This window comes from Ursus maritimus, unplaced genomic scaffold (assembly GCF_017311325.1).
Source record: "Ursus maritimus isolate PB19 unplaced genomic scaffold, ASM1731132v1 scaffold_11, whole genome shotgun sequence".
Classification (NCBI taxonomy): Eukaryota; Metazoa; Chordata; class Mammalia; order Carnivora; family Ursidae; genus Ursus; species Ursus maritimus.
In genome coordinates, this window is record NW_024423453.1 from 40218385 (window position 1) to 40236806 (window position 18422).

Consider the following 18422-nt stretch of genomic DNA (forward strand, 5'->3'; position numbering starts at 1 on the left):
TCTGTCTACTTCCAGGAAAGGCTCTTGAGGGCCTTTCGGTTACCTTTGTGAATAAAAATACTGGTTGAAGAAATGCATGTGGATGTCAATACAGTTAGAGTTAAATGGAGGTTTACCAGCCCTAATTATGGATTCGTCACTGTAGGCTGCATGGGTGGGACATAGGGATGTGTCAGCCTTGGTCTGGGCTTTTAAGGAATGTATGCGTTAATTTGGATGACAAGGCAAGATACATTATTAGAAAATGAACAATAATGATTACAGGAATTAAGTCAAAGGAAGGGACTATTATGCATGAAAATGGCTTGGGAAATGGAGGAAGTGAGATTTGGCTTGCTTGACTATAGGAAAGGAAGGTTTGATGATAAAGGAAAAGAACATTTTAGAGAAGGGGTATTGGGAAGGAATGCTCGGTGCTGGCTTTTTTGGTGGTATAAAAAGAAAGGTGAGGAAGTCAGGGCAAAGCGGAGATGCAGGGCTACATGTGAGGTAAGGCCTGGGACCTTCAGTTGATAGGAATAAATGATACTCACTGTTTTGGAGGTTCATACATTAGCACTTAGCCATGGGTTGTGCAGACTTGGGGGGCACATGCTGAACAGTTGAGAAGATTGGGAAACAAACTGAAGTCTGACATTAACTCCTGTGACTCATGGGACGACAGCCCCTGGGTTCCCCTGAGGCAACCCAAGGAAACCTGTAAGGCTGGCAAGAAATGTGGCCGACTCAAAACTGAGTGACAGCATTGTATTTACTCACGTGTCCCATTAGCTGGCAAGCACAATGCTTTTTTTCTATGTTAAATTAGGGAAAATTAAGTCAACAGAAGTCTGTGGTATCCGGAGTTCTTCTGTTTGTTAGGATACTTCAGTACAAATTCAGCATAATTACCATATATTTGACAGGTTCTGTTCCGCTGTTTACTAGTAGCTTCTGTTCCAGACCTTGACTTAAAAAAGCAAACTTTGATGGAGGAGGATATCCGCTTGCCCACCTACACCTTGCAGTCTGCCAGGCACAGCTTGTTAGACAACCAGCCATCATCCAAGGCAGTCTGATTCAGGAGGCTGGCCAGCAGAGAGATCTCCAACGGCCTAGGCGTGCACTTGAGTTTCCAGATTGTTCCCTGTGTCCAGTGATCTCATGACATCCCCAGAAGGGTTCTCTAGTGGACATTCAGGAACAGTTATGTTCCTAACAGCAACCCTGCAGAATCCTATAGCCTGGACTCTGGCCTGTACTTCCCCTTACTTTCTGAGGTGCTGTCTCGCACTGTGAAGTTGCCAGAGCAGTGAATCTAAACCCCAGGCCTGCCTGTGTCATTTTTTTAGTTGGACATTTCAGTGGCATCGGGGTACCTACAGGCCACGATGGCACATAGGGCCTTTATTTCACTCCTCGTCTGATTTAGTCTCCAGAAATGCAACATTGCTTGGAGTTCCTAGCCACCCCCACTCCTAGGCAGTGCCTGGCCGGCTATTTCTGGCTTCTCTGCCTTAGGCATTTCCTCCTCTTCCTGCCTGGAATATCCCTCGCCCTGGTTAAATGCCTCTCCTTCTTAAGGACTCATTTGGGACATCATTTCTTCTAGGAAACCTTCTGTGCTCTCTTTTATGTTCCCACTCTGTGCTCCGACAGCATCCTGAGTGTCCTTTCACTATTAGAACAACTGCGTCTTATTAAAATTACATGTACAGTAGCTTCTTCCCAACTTCGTTTCAAACTCCTCATGGTCAGAGACCATTTGTAGTTTACCTACATCTCTCCAGTGCCAAGAATATCGTAAGCCTATTCTAGATGTTCAATAAATTGTTGAACCGAGAGACGGGAAATATACAATTTTAGAAGAGCTAGGTGACTTAGAAAACAGCTTTGAACATACACTAATATTAAAGCATTCTATAGTTTTCTAGTAAGATCTTTGGACTTGCATTTAATGATGAGCGACTTGGTGGAGTGAGTGGTTGTTTAATTTTTCTCGTAGTCTCTAAGAACAGTTTATAGTCTAGTAGACTGCCGTTTTTATCTCTTGCCTTTGTTTCTTTGCTGCTTCTGAATGGAAGAGAGAGCAAGAAGTAAGAAGCATTGGTCCACTGGATAATAAACTGTTCAACTATATTGCCATGTGAATTAACCTGCCCACACACCAGTTTTTTGCAGTGGCAGAGCTTTACTTTGTGAAGCTTCACGCATCTTGCTCTATTCCTTCTGTCCTCTTCTTTTAAGAACTGAAGCAGTATTGGTTACATACTCAATGGTGTCTGTTCTTAGAGGTGATGGGTTAAAAATAAAATAAATTGGGGGGCACCTGGCTGGCTCAATCAGTTAAGCATCCGACTCTTGATTGATTTTGGCTCAGGTCATGATCTCCAGGTCCTGGGATCAAGCCCCACGTTGAGCTCCGCGGCTCAGCGGGGAGTCTGCTTGTCATTCTCTCCCTTTCCCTCTGCCCTTCCCTACCCTTCAAATAAAAATAAATAAATCTTAAAAAATAAAATCTAGTGGAAATGCACATTTCTGTGTACTTCTGGTTGGTCAGTAGCCCAAAGCTTCTCCTCAGCCTCCAAAAATAAGTAGTTACATAATTTTTAAGCCAAGAAAATGTCAGAGCTCAAATAGAGTAACGGTGACAGCGAATGAAGTAAAGCTAGTGGGTCTAGTACCCTTTTTCTTCTTGGTGGGGCTGGGGGTAGGAAAAACAATTAGATTAATTAAGTCAAATGTCTTCCCATAATAATGAAAAATAGATAATATGTTTTAAGTCCAGTATCTTGTGTAGAGCTCCAAGTAGCCTGATTCTATTAAAGAAATATAGAGCCCTGATACATGGAGCTGAGATGTGCATTTCAATCTGCTCCCTGTGAAACCGATTCTCTCGTTCTGTTCATCTTCATTCTTTTGGTCTGTGCCTTGTCATACATTAACTGACAGCTTTAATATAATACTTTTAATATATTTAATAGTAACTTTTAAATAAAGTCTTTGAGAGATGAAAAGTGGGGAAGTATTGGAGAATCTGATCTTCTTAATATCTTAGTCAAGCGATGTTTGTTAATATTTAAAAAATTTATAGCTCAGCTTTTCAAGGAGCTCTGAACGTTACAGTAGAAAGTAAAGCAGAACAAAAGCTGTGTTTCTTTAGAGGGGCGAGGCATTGACTTGTGCTTCTGTTGGACTTTAAAGTGTTGAACCTGTGGAAATGTCAGCAACTCACCCTCTGTATGCTAAGTGGTAAGTCTGTTTTTGCCATGGAATGGAGTATGATTACATAGATCATTACTCTTAAATCCTTTCCCTAATATGTAAATTTAAAAAAACATACCTAAGTGAAGAATTAGTTTATTATGTTATTTCATTGATTGATGCCCCTACCATGTTTCTTCGTTGCAGTGCTAGACCATCTTTGGTCCCAAGGAGGTATGGTGTTACGTATAGCTCCTGCTTTACCCCGTTTTATCCCAGACTTAGACACACCTCAGGACTTCGGGACTGGAGCTGACATGAACCAAATTGTACAAGCACATGTATATTATTAGGCTGTTACCTTAACAGAAAAAGAAATGACTTAGTAGATGTCTCTCGTGGCAGTAGGTATACAAGCAATGTGCCAGATTGAAAGACACGGCTGTTAAGTAATGATTAAGGACTGGATGGAAACTTACTTTTGTTGTAGTTATTTGGTACATTGAGTGGAATTTGGCTTAAAATCGCAGAAGCCTGCCCATCTTCCCTGTGATGGAAAATGTTGCTTAGTAACTTGGTTTTTTCCACGTTGCCACTTTAAATTAACATTCCAAAGGATTTCGAAGGATGGGTTGTGCTCTTGTGACTTTCTTGAAATAACTAGGCTCTAACCAAAGTAGCATAAGTAATCACCTCTTAATACATGCATGTATGTAAGACATAAAACAATATTAAGATGGGTCCACGCTAAGCCGACAGATAAACACTTGTGTTTACTGTGAAGAATAGTCATTTGTTAGCTGAAGGAGTGATTATGTGGCTCTTTCATTCTGAAAGCATTTGAGCTTCCTCTTTAGAAATTTGTGAATATTTGGAATTCAGGCCTATTATTACTGACTGATGGGGACCATCGTTAGAGGTAAGGATAGGAGTGGCTGATATCCTTAATGAAAGAAATATGCTATTTGTTCATCTCACTTCCCCGTAATACCCTTCCTATTTACGGTCAAATGACTTTGAAGTTAGGTTAAAACTTAGCTCTGTTGGTCAGATGATAATTTGTGTACCATCATTCACCCTATTGATTTTTTGTGTATTTGTTTCTTTTTAGAATTGTGATAATTTATGGGAGGATCTATATGTGATCCGGGCTCACGATTCACACGTATATCTACCAGCTTGTATTCGTTAAAGTTTGTGGGCCAACAGATGCCGAGCTATGATCTGTGAAACATTGACAATGCTGTGTCCCATCTTCGCTGGCTTACTTCATGAGCTTGGGCTTTATCAGGGGCTGATTGCTTTAGTAAATGGCATTGTCAGCCTAAAGAAGTGAGCTTGTAAAGGAAATATTCACACAGTATGTTTTGCTTGCTTTCCCTCTCTTCTGTCCTTGGGCCCCTCCCGCTCCCTTCGTGGGGCTTTTTCCCCTGAACTGAGCCTCCGAGACAGAGTATATAGCCCAGAAGCCAGGGCTGGGAGACCTGGGGCAAGGTTGAGAGCCGAAGATAAGGATACTCAGGGGAGTGTGCTTGGCCTGGGGATGCCACTGGGAGCAGCACAGGACCATGGATCAGGACTTGAAGGTCAGAGTAGATCAACACGTGACCGTAGGCGGCAGGCAGAGGTCAGCACACAGGAATCTTGGCGCTTGGTGGAAGTGATGTGAGAAGACAGCAGTAAAGGACAGAATAAGGAAAAGTCCAGTCATATCAGGAATCTGTCTACAGAAATGGAGAGAACTGTGACACCATCTGGGCAGCAAACTTGGGACATCAGACGTTCTTTGGTGTTTCAGTGCAGTTGTGTTCTAGCCAAGAAGCTTCTTAGACGTTCCCCGTCAGGTTAGGACCCAGGCCCTGGCTATGGGCCCCAAGAGCCCACTCGTAAAAGCAGGTCGTGGGTGTGTGTGCCGGGAAGGGAAAAGGAGGTGGCCCTGGGTGGGTCCTGACACCTGAGGAGAGAGGTAAAGGACATGTGTCCGCACAGGCATAATTAGCGCTTTGCTGAGCATTGTGGATTCCGTGACTCACAAGCCTTGGTGCAACACACCCTCTTCCAGGCAGTGAAACCACCCAGCCAGGGCGGGAAACGAGTGAGGGCTCCTAATAAGTCTGCTCCATTCCAGATGACCAACAAACCTTACATCTGTATGGGTTATTATAGGTCTGCTCTCCCGTTTCTCTGCCCAGTAACCCAGAAGGCAGTGTAGAGGCGCTTATGCTGTAAAGATGCTTCAATTCTGAAGTGGCTCCATTGTTTGCATTCTGTATAGAAACCTCAGTTCTCGCGCACCTGGGTGGCTCAGTCAGTTAAGCATCTGCCTTCGGTTCAGGTCATGATCCCGGAGTCCTGGGATTGAGCCCTGCATTGGGCTTCTTGCTCAGTGGGGAGCCTGCTTCTCCCTCCCTCTGCTCCTCCCCCTGCTTGTGCTTTCTCTCTTTGTCAAATAAGTAAATAAAATAAAAAAACAAAAAACCAAAAAAACCTCAGTTCTCTTTTTTTAAGGTTTTTCATAAAAAAAAAGTAGATCTCTTTGCAAAGGAATACAGTGGAATAAATAATATAAATGATGATTAATCTATGAGATGCATGTACTTTGTGCCCATGTAAACAGTTCTGCCGTATATTATTTACACACATTTAGATATGTAAGAAATACTTAACATGCATGCATGTAGTCTAAGTACATATACACATGTATAAATTTATATTGCTTAGGAATTTCTGAGAATTAGGAGATTTCAATTATGAATTGTTTTTAACTCAGTGTTTTGGGCCCTTTTAAAAGATATTAGTACAAGCTTACTTTGTCTATTTTTATTTTTATTTATATTATGAAATTAGATCAATCTACAGGGGAGAAAAACTCATTAACTTTAAAAACACATTTAATGTCTTTTCAGACTCACTTCTGATCATGTGTCTAATTGTCAGTATATTTAGTTTTTAACTTAAATTATTTCATATATATATTTGCATGTAGTGATTTGATTCACTTAGTGTTTATTTTTAATAGCTTTATTGTATGGTGATGTAACATTTTAACTATGATTCTTTTATTGTTGACTGGGTCAATGATATTTTAATTTTTCATTACTGAAAATATCATCGGCATGAAACTTTCTTAACAAGTTATTTTTGGATTGTTTCCTTGGGGCATTTTCCCCAAAGTGATATTACCAAGTCAAAGGGCAGGAACAATTTTATAGCTTCGGTTACATATTGCCAAATTGTTTTCCAGAAAGATTGAGCTAATTTGCCCCACCACTAACAGTGTATAAAGCACAGTTTCAATTTTAGACAGTCTGGACAGTCTGAGCACACATGAGAAGTATCGTTACATTTCTACCCCGAGGCCTACCTGTATAGATGGCTCTCATAAGTAAACTCAATATGTGGACTTGGAAATTATGGAACTGATAAAGTGTGTGGCTAATTTATTCTTCAGAATGTGGAGCCTTGAAGTTAGAGCTTTTGGGGATGGAGAACATGCGTGTTGTGGTGGAGGCCCCTTCTGGACAAGTGCAGTACTGTGGTCCCATGCCCTGAGAAGTGTCAAGGCCAGAGCAGAGGAAAAGGACAGCCAGGCCCCTGCGTTTCTGCCAGTGAGGTCATCAGGCCTCCGAGGAGTTCTGGAGGACTTCTGGCAGGTTGGGGGGGGGAGCTGCGGAGGGGTGAATTCTGGAGTCTGGCATGCAGCAAAGGAGAGGGCATGTCCAGTGGATACACTGGGGCCACCAGTCACTGAGCCATGTCCCACCCGGGTAGCTGCTAACTGAAGGCCTTTCTCATTGGAAATGTCAACTCGGGTGTTGGAGTGATTTTTTCCTTTGTGACAGCATTATTAATTTTATAATGGAAGTTGATAGAGATGACAGATTCTGTGGAAATCTATTCCTTCTGTAAGGATACACTTGCCTGGTCTGTAAAGGCTCCTTTGCCTTGTTTCTGCCAGGGGAAAATCGTAGACCTTTTGCAGAGAGAGAAATTTTTCTCATTGCTCATGCATGCTGACACAGCACTGTACCTTTGCCGCCTTCCCCAGTGACTTGCAAAAATTCTATAACCTAAATATAGGACATGTAACAGCGTGTTACAGAACTGGGCCGGGAGGGTACTGCGAAAGACAAACGTAATCCCTGTAGCATGCAGGTCAGGAAGGAAGAAAGGAACAAACATCGAGTCATTGGTAAGGTTTTGGGTCATCTAAAAATTATGTGTATACATTTTAAAGGAAGTAAATTGAATGGATATTATCCTAGAAATTCCAGGTCATACGGTGATGTGGGAGTCGAGATAAAAAAATTCTTTTAATTTTTAGGTCGGAGGTAGAAGTAAGTCTTGATGGACAGAGAGAGGTAGGAAGCATTCAGTAGCCAGCAGTGGTAAGGGGGAGGAACACCAGGGCTGTCACATGACCTAATTGGGGCTTTATTTATATTTTACCCTCAATTGATTTTTTTTCTTTTGGTGGTAAAACCCATCTAACAAAGATTGCCGTCTTATCCGTTCTTAACTATACAGTTCAATGGCATTAACTACATTCACAGTGTTGTGCAGCCATCACCACTGTTTCCAAAACTTTTTTATCACCTCCAACAGAAACTTGCTATGTTAGGGATTTACTTTGTAATTGGTCATCTCAGAACTTTTTCTGGTTTAAAAAAATGCAGAGTTCACAACCTTCATTTTTTTTTTCTTCCAGTTTCAGCATATGCCATAGGCTAGGGTTGATTCTGCTAGGTGTGTATCCCTCGTTCGTCGGTTTCCTTTCCTCCATCCTAACCTTGCATGCGTGGTGCAAGAGGGTGGCCATCCTCTTGGGAGGAGCGGGGGATGTTGTTCTGTCAAAGGCATGCGAAGAGCTGTGTCCCCCTGTTGGAACCTCCGAATCAACTCTGTTTATAGAAGAACACAGGCAGTCTTACTTATTTAATGTATTTAAAAATTAAAAAGCAAATGTATATTCTTGACAGTTTAGAAAAAAAATTGAGAGCTTGTCATCCCTTTGAACACAAAAATGATTATTTTTCCATATTTCTTTTTGATCTTCCTTCATGTACATGTTTTTGACATAGTTGATAATGATGGATCTAACTATATATAAATAACTTACTTTTCATCTATTATATCACCCACAGGTTTTCAGTTTGCTCAGTGGTTTTCATAATAACAGGCTTATGAACGGATGTAGCTTAATTTTTTTAACCGTACGATCTTCTTTGACATTTAGGTTGCCCATATTTGTAACTATTATAAATGAACATCTTCAAACACATGCTTTCTGTAGTTTCACTGCTTCATTTTATTCTCGTGAGAGAGAGAGACAGTGTTCATATTTATCTTTTTTAAAAAGATTTTACTTATTTATTTGAAAGAGAGAGAGCATGAGCAGGGGGAGTGGCAGAAGAGGCAGAGGGAGAAGCAGACTCCCTGCCGAGCAGGGGGCCCAGCATGGAACTCGATCCCAGGACCCTGAGATCATGACCTGAGCCAAAGTCAGATGCTTAACTGACTGAGCCACCCAGGCACCCTTCATATTTATCTTATTGTGGGCCATGGCTCCTACCTCTTCCATGAAGATACGGCACAATCAGTGGTGGTGTGTTTTTGTAAATATGGCAAACATGAGATGGATGATATGTTTGAATTGGTTACAGGTTGTGAAGATCTTAGAGAAGCACGACCCCTTGAAGAACACCCAGGCGAAATACGGATCCATCCCTCCAGATGAGGCCAGTGCTGTACAGAATTATGTAGAACACATGCTCTTCTTGCTGATCGAAGAGCAAGCCAAGGATGCTGCGATGGGGCCAATTCTGGAATTTGTGGTCTCTGAGAACATCATGGAGAAGCTCTTCCTTTGGAGCTTGCGGAGGGAGTTTACTGACGAGACTAAACTCGAGCAGCTCAGGATGTATGAGATGTTGGTGACTCAGTCACACCAGCCTCTGCTGCACCACAAGCCCATCCTGAAGCCCCTGATGATGTTGCTGAGCTCTTGTTCAGGAACCACCACCCCCGCTGTGGAGGGGAAGCTGGTTGTCCTGCTCAATCAGCTTTGTTCCATCCTTGCCAAAGATCCATCTATTCTGGAACTCTTCTTCCACACTAGTGAGGACCAAGGGGCCGCCAATTTCCTCATCTTCTCCCTTCTGATTCCCTTCATTCACCGAGAGGGGACAGTAGGTCAGCAGGCCCGGGATGCTTTGCTCTTCATCATGTCTCTCTCTGCCGAGAACAGCATGGTGGCCCATCATATCGTGGAGAACACCTACTTTTGTCCAGTAAGTCCCTCTTATTGGTGTGCTTTCCACCCACTCCTCTTTTCCTCTCGTGCGCTACTGGTAAATACTTTTTCTATTCCTTTCTTTTCAACAAGTTGTCCTTGGCACCTTCTAAGGAAAGAGGTTGGGAGGAAATCTTGTGAAGGGAGCAGAGGAATCTTACGTTGAGATGCTGTTTGGCTGAGCATTGTCAGCTCAAAATAAGCCAGCAGAGGAAACTAAATGTGTTACCATTTCTCGTGTCATTTCTGTTGGGTTAGGAACGATTTTAGCTTTTTTCTGCGAGCGTATCCTGAGTGATCGGTGAAACCTGCACTTTCTCTTTTCTTGCTTTTTAAGTCAATTTCCCGCCCTAGAATCATGGCGTGTGGCGAGCCTGCTCAGCTGCCTTCACAAATTAATTTGTTTCTCAGCAAGATAATGACCATAATTGTAGATACAAAGCACCGGTTTAATTTTAAAAAATAAATACGTATTTACAGTTCGAGGGAGCAGGAAATGTGCTGCTCTGCACAGTTCCCTGATCACCGGCGCGGCGAGAAGGAAGTGGGAGGTCCTTGGCAGGTGTTGCTGTGCCACTGGCCCAACCACAGTCCCGGGTCCGGGAAGGAGCGGGAGTGCTCTGGGGCTCTGAAGACACTTTAGGGCTCTGATTGTTTTTTTGTGTCGGTGTTGTCTTTGGAAGGGGGTTTGAATGCCAGATTTATATCTTCTGGTTTGTCAGAGATGTCGGGCAACAGCTCTTTTTATGCACCCTGCTCACTGAACACGTCTCGTCTATTTCCATTGTTCTTTTTCCCATCACCTCGTTACACTTCTTGATGAATTCTGTTGTCTTGAGCATGCCTGATTCTGCTGGCATAGTAAGACCATTAATGAGTGTATTGGAACAGGCCCGGCAAACTGCCGTATCTAAGTAGATAAGATTCATTATTAACGAACGCTGTATGGGTAGTTCTTGACCAGGGGAGAGGCCAGTTAGGAACATCTGTGGGGCGTGCTTTGTCATCCCAGGGGCATGAGGTGGCCGGGGGCGGTGGGGGGCAGGTCAGCTGGCGTTTAGTATGCAGGGGCCAGGGATGCTTCCTGTCAGGTAGTTTGTGGAACAGGCTTGCACAGTGAAGAACGGACTTGCCCAAGATGCTCGTAGCAACCCTAGTGAATGATGCACTGTGTTTTGCTTTGAGGTTCCAAAGCGGTCATCTTCTTTATGCTACTAAATTCTTATTTTTACTGGTGAATATTTATTTTGGGACAAACAAATGGGTAAAAATTTTGAAAACTAGAACTTCAGTTAAGAAATTCCAGGGTCCGTGTGTCTCTTCTGGGTTCTGACGAGTAGAATTAGAAATTGTACAAAGATTGATAGTCAGATGGGAGGTAAAGAGCCGATTCCCTTCGTGTGTGCCAACGTAGTAAATCTCCCTTCCCTATTGCCTTCAATAGTGTGGTTTCTTACGGATTCTTTGTAAAGAATATGTCATGGGTAAAAATGGGAATTCTCACCTGAATCTGAGCATCTTTGGAGGTCATTGCTGTATTACTCTTCTATTTCTGCCATAACAAATTACCGAGAACTGCTGGCTTTAAACAAGACAGATTCCTTATCTTACAGTAGTATCATCTTACTGCAGCTTAGAAGTCCAGCAGGTCTCACTGGGCTAAAATCGAGATGTCGGCAGGGCCGTGCTCCTTTTTGGAGGCTCTCCTTGCCTACTCCGGCTTCTAGAGGCTTCCCGCATTCCTAGGCTCATGGCCTCTTCCTCCCCTTCCACTGTCAGCAGTATGACATCTCTCTGACTATCCCCCCGACTCTGCTCTTCTACCCCCCTCTTCCACTTTTAAGGACCCTTGTGATTACATTGGGTTTAGCTGGATCATCTGGGATAATCTCCTTATGTAACGATCAGCTGACAGGCAGCTTTAATTCCCCTTCGCCGTGTAACCTAATATATTCACAGGTTCAGGGATTAGGAGCAGGAGCAGACAGCGTGGGTGCGTGGGGAGGTGGGGGGGCATTAGTCTGCCTACCACATCTGCTAGATCCACTTCAGAGAGCTCTTGAAGAAACGGAGCCATAACACAGTAGAATCAGAATTCTTTTAGGAGTTTAATCTCACATGTACGATGGGTGAGTTTGCTCAGGGCTGCCTTGGAGGTGCTTAGGACATCAGGGTTATATTAGGGTCTAGAAACAAGAGTGATAGGGATGAGAATGGAAGCAGGGTCTGGATAGGAACAATGCTATGGAGGCAGAAGCTTACTGAAAATAGTTCTGTGAGGGAGCAGCTATACAGAGGGCTTGTTCGAATTGTTTTGGGTAGTTTTGTTAAAGGAGCACAGGTATCAAAACAAATCACCAAAATATTTAGGTGGTTCTCCTGATCAGTGTGCAAAAGGCAATTAAAAAAAAGATACCATTTATAAAAGCAACACAATTCTTGAATAAATCTAACAAATATATGAAAGGCCTTTATAGAGAAAATTAGAAAACTTTATTGAAGGGCAAAAAAGCAACCTAAATGAATGGAAAGCTATTTAGTTTGTAAGTATCGTGTAGGTGACACTTTCCTGCAAATCACTCCATAAAGTTAATGCCATTTATGTTTTACAACTTTTTATTATGAAAAAAAGTAAAATACAGAAAACTTGGAAGACTGAAATGAGCACCACATACACACCACTTACATTCAAAATTGTTACTATTTTGTTCATTATCTATGCTTTTTGGTTGTGCTGTACTATTTGAAATGACGATCTAGGCATTTGGAATTAAGTTATAGACATCAAGTACTTTAGTATGTCTCTCCTGCAAATAAGAGCACTCTCCTGCATAACCACAGTACCATTATTACACCTAAGAAAATTATACAGTAATTCCATAATATGACCTAATATCTAGTTTCTCAATTATGCCCCAAATGATTTTCATAGTTTTTTTTTTTTTCAAACTCGAGTCCAATACAAGGTACATTTCTGACCGTTTTATCTCTAAGTCACTATTGATCTATAACAGCCTGCCACTTTTTTCCTCCCTGACACTGACTTTTTAACAGAACAGCCATTGTTTTGTCAAATGGCCCACATACTCTGGGTTTGCTTCTAAAGCAGTTTTACTTGTCCCTATCCCCTGTATGTCCTGCAAGTTGGAAGTTAGGTCTCAGTGCTTGATTAAATTCAGGTTAAGTTTGTAAGAACACTTCACAGGCGATGTGGTACACTTCTTACTGCATTATATCAAGAAGCATGTGCTAGGCTGTCTCACTTTTGTGATGCTGCATTTGATCACTTGATTGGTTAAGGTGACGATCACTGTCTCTCTCCATGTGAAAGTAACACTTCCCCTTTGCAATTGTAAGCTGTAATTTGTGAGGTGTTACTGTGACTTAAATCAAAATCCCAATAGGGTTCTTCATGAAACATGACAAATCAATGCTAAAAATCATATAAATATGTGTAAAAGACCAGGAATAACAGATAATTATGAATAATGGTAACAGTAATGTATTTGTTGAGAACTTACTGTATGCCAGGTACTCTTCTTAGTGCTTTACATGTATTAAATCATCTCATCCTCACAACTGTGATATAGATAAAGAAGTTGAGGCACAGTGACATTAAGTAAATCTATAGAAGGCCACGTGGCTAGTAAGAGACAAAGTCAGAATCTGAACGTGGGCAGCCTGGCTCAAGGACCCATGTGCGTAACCACCACTTTGTACATGGGTAATAAAATATCAAGACATCCTATAATGCATGAACCGTAAAGAAAAGACTGGAATTAAACAGATTGGGAGAAGATATTTGCAACACATATAGCTACAAATGGTTGGTACCCAAAGTACACAAAAATATTTGTAATGCTACCAATTAATAAGAAAATGATGAAGCAACCTATTAGAAAACTGGGCAAAGGATATGAATGGGCAGTTCCTAGAAGACGCCCAAAGCCAATAAACACACAAAAATAGGCTCATCTTCGCTAGCGTCAGGCAAAGTGCAGATTGAACCCGCAATGAGACGCCAGGTAATGCTCATCGGGGTGGCTCACTGTTGGGTATCCGATAACACCAAATGTTGTTAAGGGGGAGGAAAAACAGGAACTCTTGAGAATATAAAGTGTTAGGATAACTCAGAAAAGCTATGGCAATATTTAATAAGATGGGATACTTGCATACCACGTGACCCTGCATTTTCACTTCTAGATACCCGCTCTAGGGAAATCTGGCACGTGGATATAGGCAAAAGATATTCAATAGAATAGCGATTTGAGGAAGGCCAAAATAGAAATATATTAAGGGAAAAATAAATGAACTGGATTATTCTATATCAATGGAATATGACTCAGGATTCAAGATGAATAAGTTACATGGGTTAGCATGTCTCCATGTGTGAACACCAATAATCTAAAAACATGTTGAACAGAAAAAGTAGCAAAAGGTTTCATACAGTATGTTAGTATTATATAAATTTACACATAGTTTTAACTCACAGAATCTTAGTGTGTACTGGTTTTTTAGATACGTATGTATACAGCTAAAGTACAAAACCAAGCACAGGAAAGGCCAAAATTGTGGTTACTTTTGGGGATGAAGGAAGGAGAAGAGGTGGTAATGGGGTTGGAGTAGGGTTCAGTTCTATTTGTAATGTGCTTTTTTTGGGGAAAAATAGAGTGCTCCAAAGAAATTGTGGCAAACTACTAAAATTTGTTAAATCTCGGGGAAGGTTTTCTGTTTTGTTTTATATGTTTGTAGTATTTCATACTTCAAAATGTAAATATAGTAGGAGCAGAATGGAGCATGTTTTCAATGTTAGGATATGCACTTATTATGTGTTATAAGCAGATGTCACTGAGTAATTGTTGCTTTTATAAAAACGTGTTTTAGGGGCATCTGGGAGGCCCAGTCAGTTAAGCACGCGACTCTTGATCTCAGCTCAGGTCTTAATCTCAGAGTCGTGAGTTCAGGCCTGTTCGTTGGGTTCCATGCTGGGTGTGGAACCTACTTGAAAACAAACAAAAACAAACAAATAAACAAAAACACATGTGTTTTTTTTTTTTTTAAAGATTTTATTTATTTATTCGACAGAGATAGAGACAGCCAGCGAGAGAGGGAACATAAGCAGGGGGAGTGGGAGAGGAAGAAGCAGGCTCATAGTGGAGGAGCCTGATGTGGGGCTCGATCCCATAACGCCGGGATCACGCCCTGAGCTGAAGGCAGACGCTTAACCGCTGTACCACCCAGGCGCCCCCAAAAACACATGTTTTAAAACACCATACAGTTCATTAAAATTGGAGGGAAGACAACATCTCCAGCTGACCTTATTTGCTAGAATGGAACACAGAGCTTCGTTGTGGTAAGATGCCCCTCAGGATAGATCCCATAATCTCATTTGTACCGTTTTCTATAATTACATCTGACAACATAATTAAAAAAAAAGAACTCTTTATGTTGAAGATAAAAGCATACTCTGTTAGTTATCCGGCTAAGGACCGCAATTGACAAAAAGCTTTCTCTAATTAGTGTGGTTGTCAAAGTGTGTTAGCATCAGGCTTTGGGAAGAGTAATGACTCTTTCAGGAAACTGGACCACTTTTGGAAACAACTTCTGTTGTTGTAGTTGATAGGAAGGGCTTGTTCAGCTGCCTCTACGGTCAAGACGTGCTCTCCCAAGAAAAGGAGGAGATTGAGAATACTCTGGGGAACAATTTAGTGCCCACAAATGATTGGCAACTATATGTGACCCTATCACTTTGGATTTTTCTGGCCAAATATTGATGATTATGCCCTCGTCACTTGTTACATATTGGCAAAAGTAGAAAGCAGCCTATATGTAAACCAAGAAATGCGAATTGAAGTAAACACCCTGTAGGTGCACAGCCGCTGATGGAGAGTTATTTATCCCACACCCCAAGTTTATGAGGTTTTTTCCTTTTGGCAAGTGCATCAAATGATCCCCACCAGCTGTTTTGCCGCTAGCTTCAGACTAAAGCCATCTGCTGAAAATCTTTTCCTTTTGCTAAAATTAACCGGGTACCATTGATGTTTCAGGTTAAAGATGGACCTCCCCTGAATTGTTCAGCCCTCCGTGCATGTCCTCTTTCCTCCCTCCCCTGGAAACACTGATGGGCGTAAGCCGTGATGCCCGGCTCAGCACATGCGTTATTTTCTTTAGTTCTTGCATCAGCTCACAGGAGAAACTGAGCCCCAGAAACCTCTGTGAATGGCAGAGTCGGGTTCAAAACCCCGTAAGTCTGATGCTAAAATCCACGGTCTCAACAAGTACCGTACTCATCTGCTGTCAGAGAAGTGGTTTTAAACTGTTGTTACCCTTATGCTGTTAGATAGTGATTAGTTTTCTTTTGAGGAGACCCTTGAGAGAAGAGAAGTTGGAAATCTTGAGTTAATACTTAATGGGCTGGGACTAAATATAACGTTTAACAATTACTTCTTTTTATGGTCAGGATCAATAAAAGGGTAAAATAGTGGATAGAAATTTTATTTTATTATTTATTTATTTATTTTTAAAAATTTATTTGAGACAGAGCCCACACAAGCGGGGGGAGCGGCAGAGAGAGAGGGAGAACCAGGCTTCCCACTGAGCAAGGAGCCCAGTGCGGGACTCGATCCCAGGACCCTGATCCTGACCTAAGCTGAAGGCAGATGCTTCACTGACTGAGCCACCCAGGCGCCCCATAGACATTTTATTTTTAACTAGCTGTTGAGTGTCCTTCTATTTTGAAAATATTCAGTTAAAAATGAAATTTAAAAGTAAATAGTTTGTGCCGTCAAACTGCTGGGAAAATGATCCACAAACCTGGTATTGCCTGTCCCTTTCCCTGGTCCCTTGCCCACAGCACCCTCTGTGTCCCTCTGTGCGGCAGTGGTCTTTGCGGTTGTCGCTGTTCCTGTAGCAGCTGCTTCCTCCAGCTCACCTGCTCTGGCTTGTTCTCTGCTCTGTCCCCAGCACCAGCCGTACAGAGTGCCTGGACTACGGGTGGTGTTCTAGAAATATTTGTGGGTTGGGTGAATGAATCTGAACTCTGAGCAAAGTCTTGGAAAGGAAGATAATAAATATTTAGCAGTGAAGATTTGGAATCTTGTTCTTGAAACTACGTAACAGTCTTCTTTCTGCAGACTCTTTTCTGCCCTGTTTCTCTGCCGTTCTGACAAAGACAGCACAGGCCTCCACGAGCTCCACTTTCTGGAGGCAAGAGCTGGCGGGACTCCGTGGCCGGCTGTCCCATGGCACTGTCCCTCTGCACAGGCCGGCTTCCCCTTGCATCTCAGCCCCTTCCTTTTTTTTCCCCGAATAAATGCTCTTTTAAAAAAGTGAATATAGGTATGTGTTATTTTTAATTACTGTCAGTGATGTATGTAATTTGAAAATTAATGTTGCTGTAATTATATTGATATACCAAATAGTGATTCCCAGCTTTTTAGTCAGACAAATTAAGCCTGTCTTTCTGAATTCATCTTCAAAGCCTCAGAGTGGTTAAGGAATCAGGAGTATGCAGAATTAAAGCCTTTGTACTGCGGTTAATTTAGCATGAGTTAGCAAATGTAATTGATTTTTAAAATGTGACATCAAGATTAGATTTCCCTGCCAGGAGAACTCTCGGTCTGTGTTCTCTCTTGCCAGAGGCTCCAAATTTATAACCGGCAAGTCACTGGGGTCACATTCAAAACTAGAATTAAAATGATTTGTTTGGGTATGTTGACAAGGAGTTAAATACTTTAAACAGAGGATATTCTTCTTTGGGACCACAGATGCCTCGATTGAAAAGGAGATCAGTGCACCATCTTGTTTACTGTTCATTTCCTGTTCTTTAACATAGTATCTGGTCTGAAGGTGTTCGGTTTGTTTTGAGCAAGTGAATGAATGCATGAATAAGGGTCAGTAGCAAACACAGAAATGCATGCAATCTTTGGCTTTCTCCCGTATTGAAAAGGTTCGTCTGTTTTTCTCATGGCCCCTCCTACTCCTCTGGGGGTTTCTATTCCATACCCCCCCCCCCCATGGCATCAGCCAGTTTCTCTGCACGAAGAGCTCCAGATTCTCTGTCTCCAGGCCTGTCCTCTGCTGTGGAGCTGCATGTGTTACCCATGGCAAGGGCTGCTCGTATCGGGTGCTCAGCATACCCGGCTGGACAGACCGTCCATACCCCCAGTGTGGACTAGATGAGCAAGTCAGACCAGGTGAGCCGGAGAAGACGGCCTACAAACTAATAAATGCAAGAAAGAGCCCTGCTGCACAGAGGGGCACAGAGGGTGTTGCGGGCACAGGACCAGGGAATAGGAGAGGCAACAGTGAGTTTGCAGAGAATTTGTCCAAGTTCAACTGCCTGTTGCCACACTTCTGACTTTCTGTTTCTGATGCCAAACACCGGATTATTTTGTTTCATCTCATCTGTCCGAGTCTCTCTTCCCTCCTCCGTCTGGTCTCTATGGCTTGAGGTACCACCTACATAAGGATGGCCCCAGATCTCCACCCCTGGTCCAGATCCCTCTCCTAAGCGTCAGGCACACGTCTGTCTAGGGGGCTCCCCACTGCTGTGTACCTCAAGCTCTTTTCCCTGGCCTACAAAACCCTGCGGGGTCGGACACCTGCTTACCCTGGCTGGCACTTTCTCCCTCTGCTCCTGTATTCCACTAATCCCACACTTCCCTTAGCTCCTGGAAGAGGCCATCTTTTCTTCCTCCTTGGAGCTTTTGTACATCCTCCGCGTGGAACAGTCCTCCTTCTAGACTCTTTTTGGGCTCACTCCTATGTATTCTTCAGCAGCGTGGACATCACTTCGGAGAACATTTCCTGCTCCCAACGCCCCAGGTCTGGGGTAAGGGCCTTTTGTATATCCACAGCACCGTTATTTTTTCTGTTATGTGTTCTGAGTATTTATTGCACTATTGTGATTGGTCTGTTCATCTCTTACTAGACTGTGAGATCAATG

At 42.5% G+C, this 18422-nt stretch overlaps 1 protein-coding gene across 1 annotated transcript in view; it reads left to right on the forward strand.

The window, feature by feature from the left end:
• The window catches only part of FHIP1A (FHF complex subunit HOOK interacting protein 1A), a 168807-nt gene that overhangs the window by 87019 nt on the left and 63366 nt on the right, over nt 1–18422 (forward strand). Inside the window, exon 3 of the mRNA XM_040626358.1 lies at nt 8847–9473. Within this exon, the coding sequence (XP_040482292.1) occupies nt 8847–9473 (627 nt within the window). The remainder of the gene's footprint in view (nt 1–8846; nt 9474–18422) is intronic.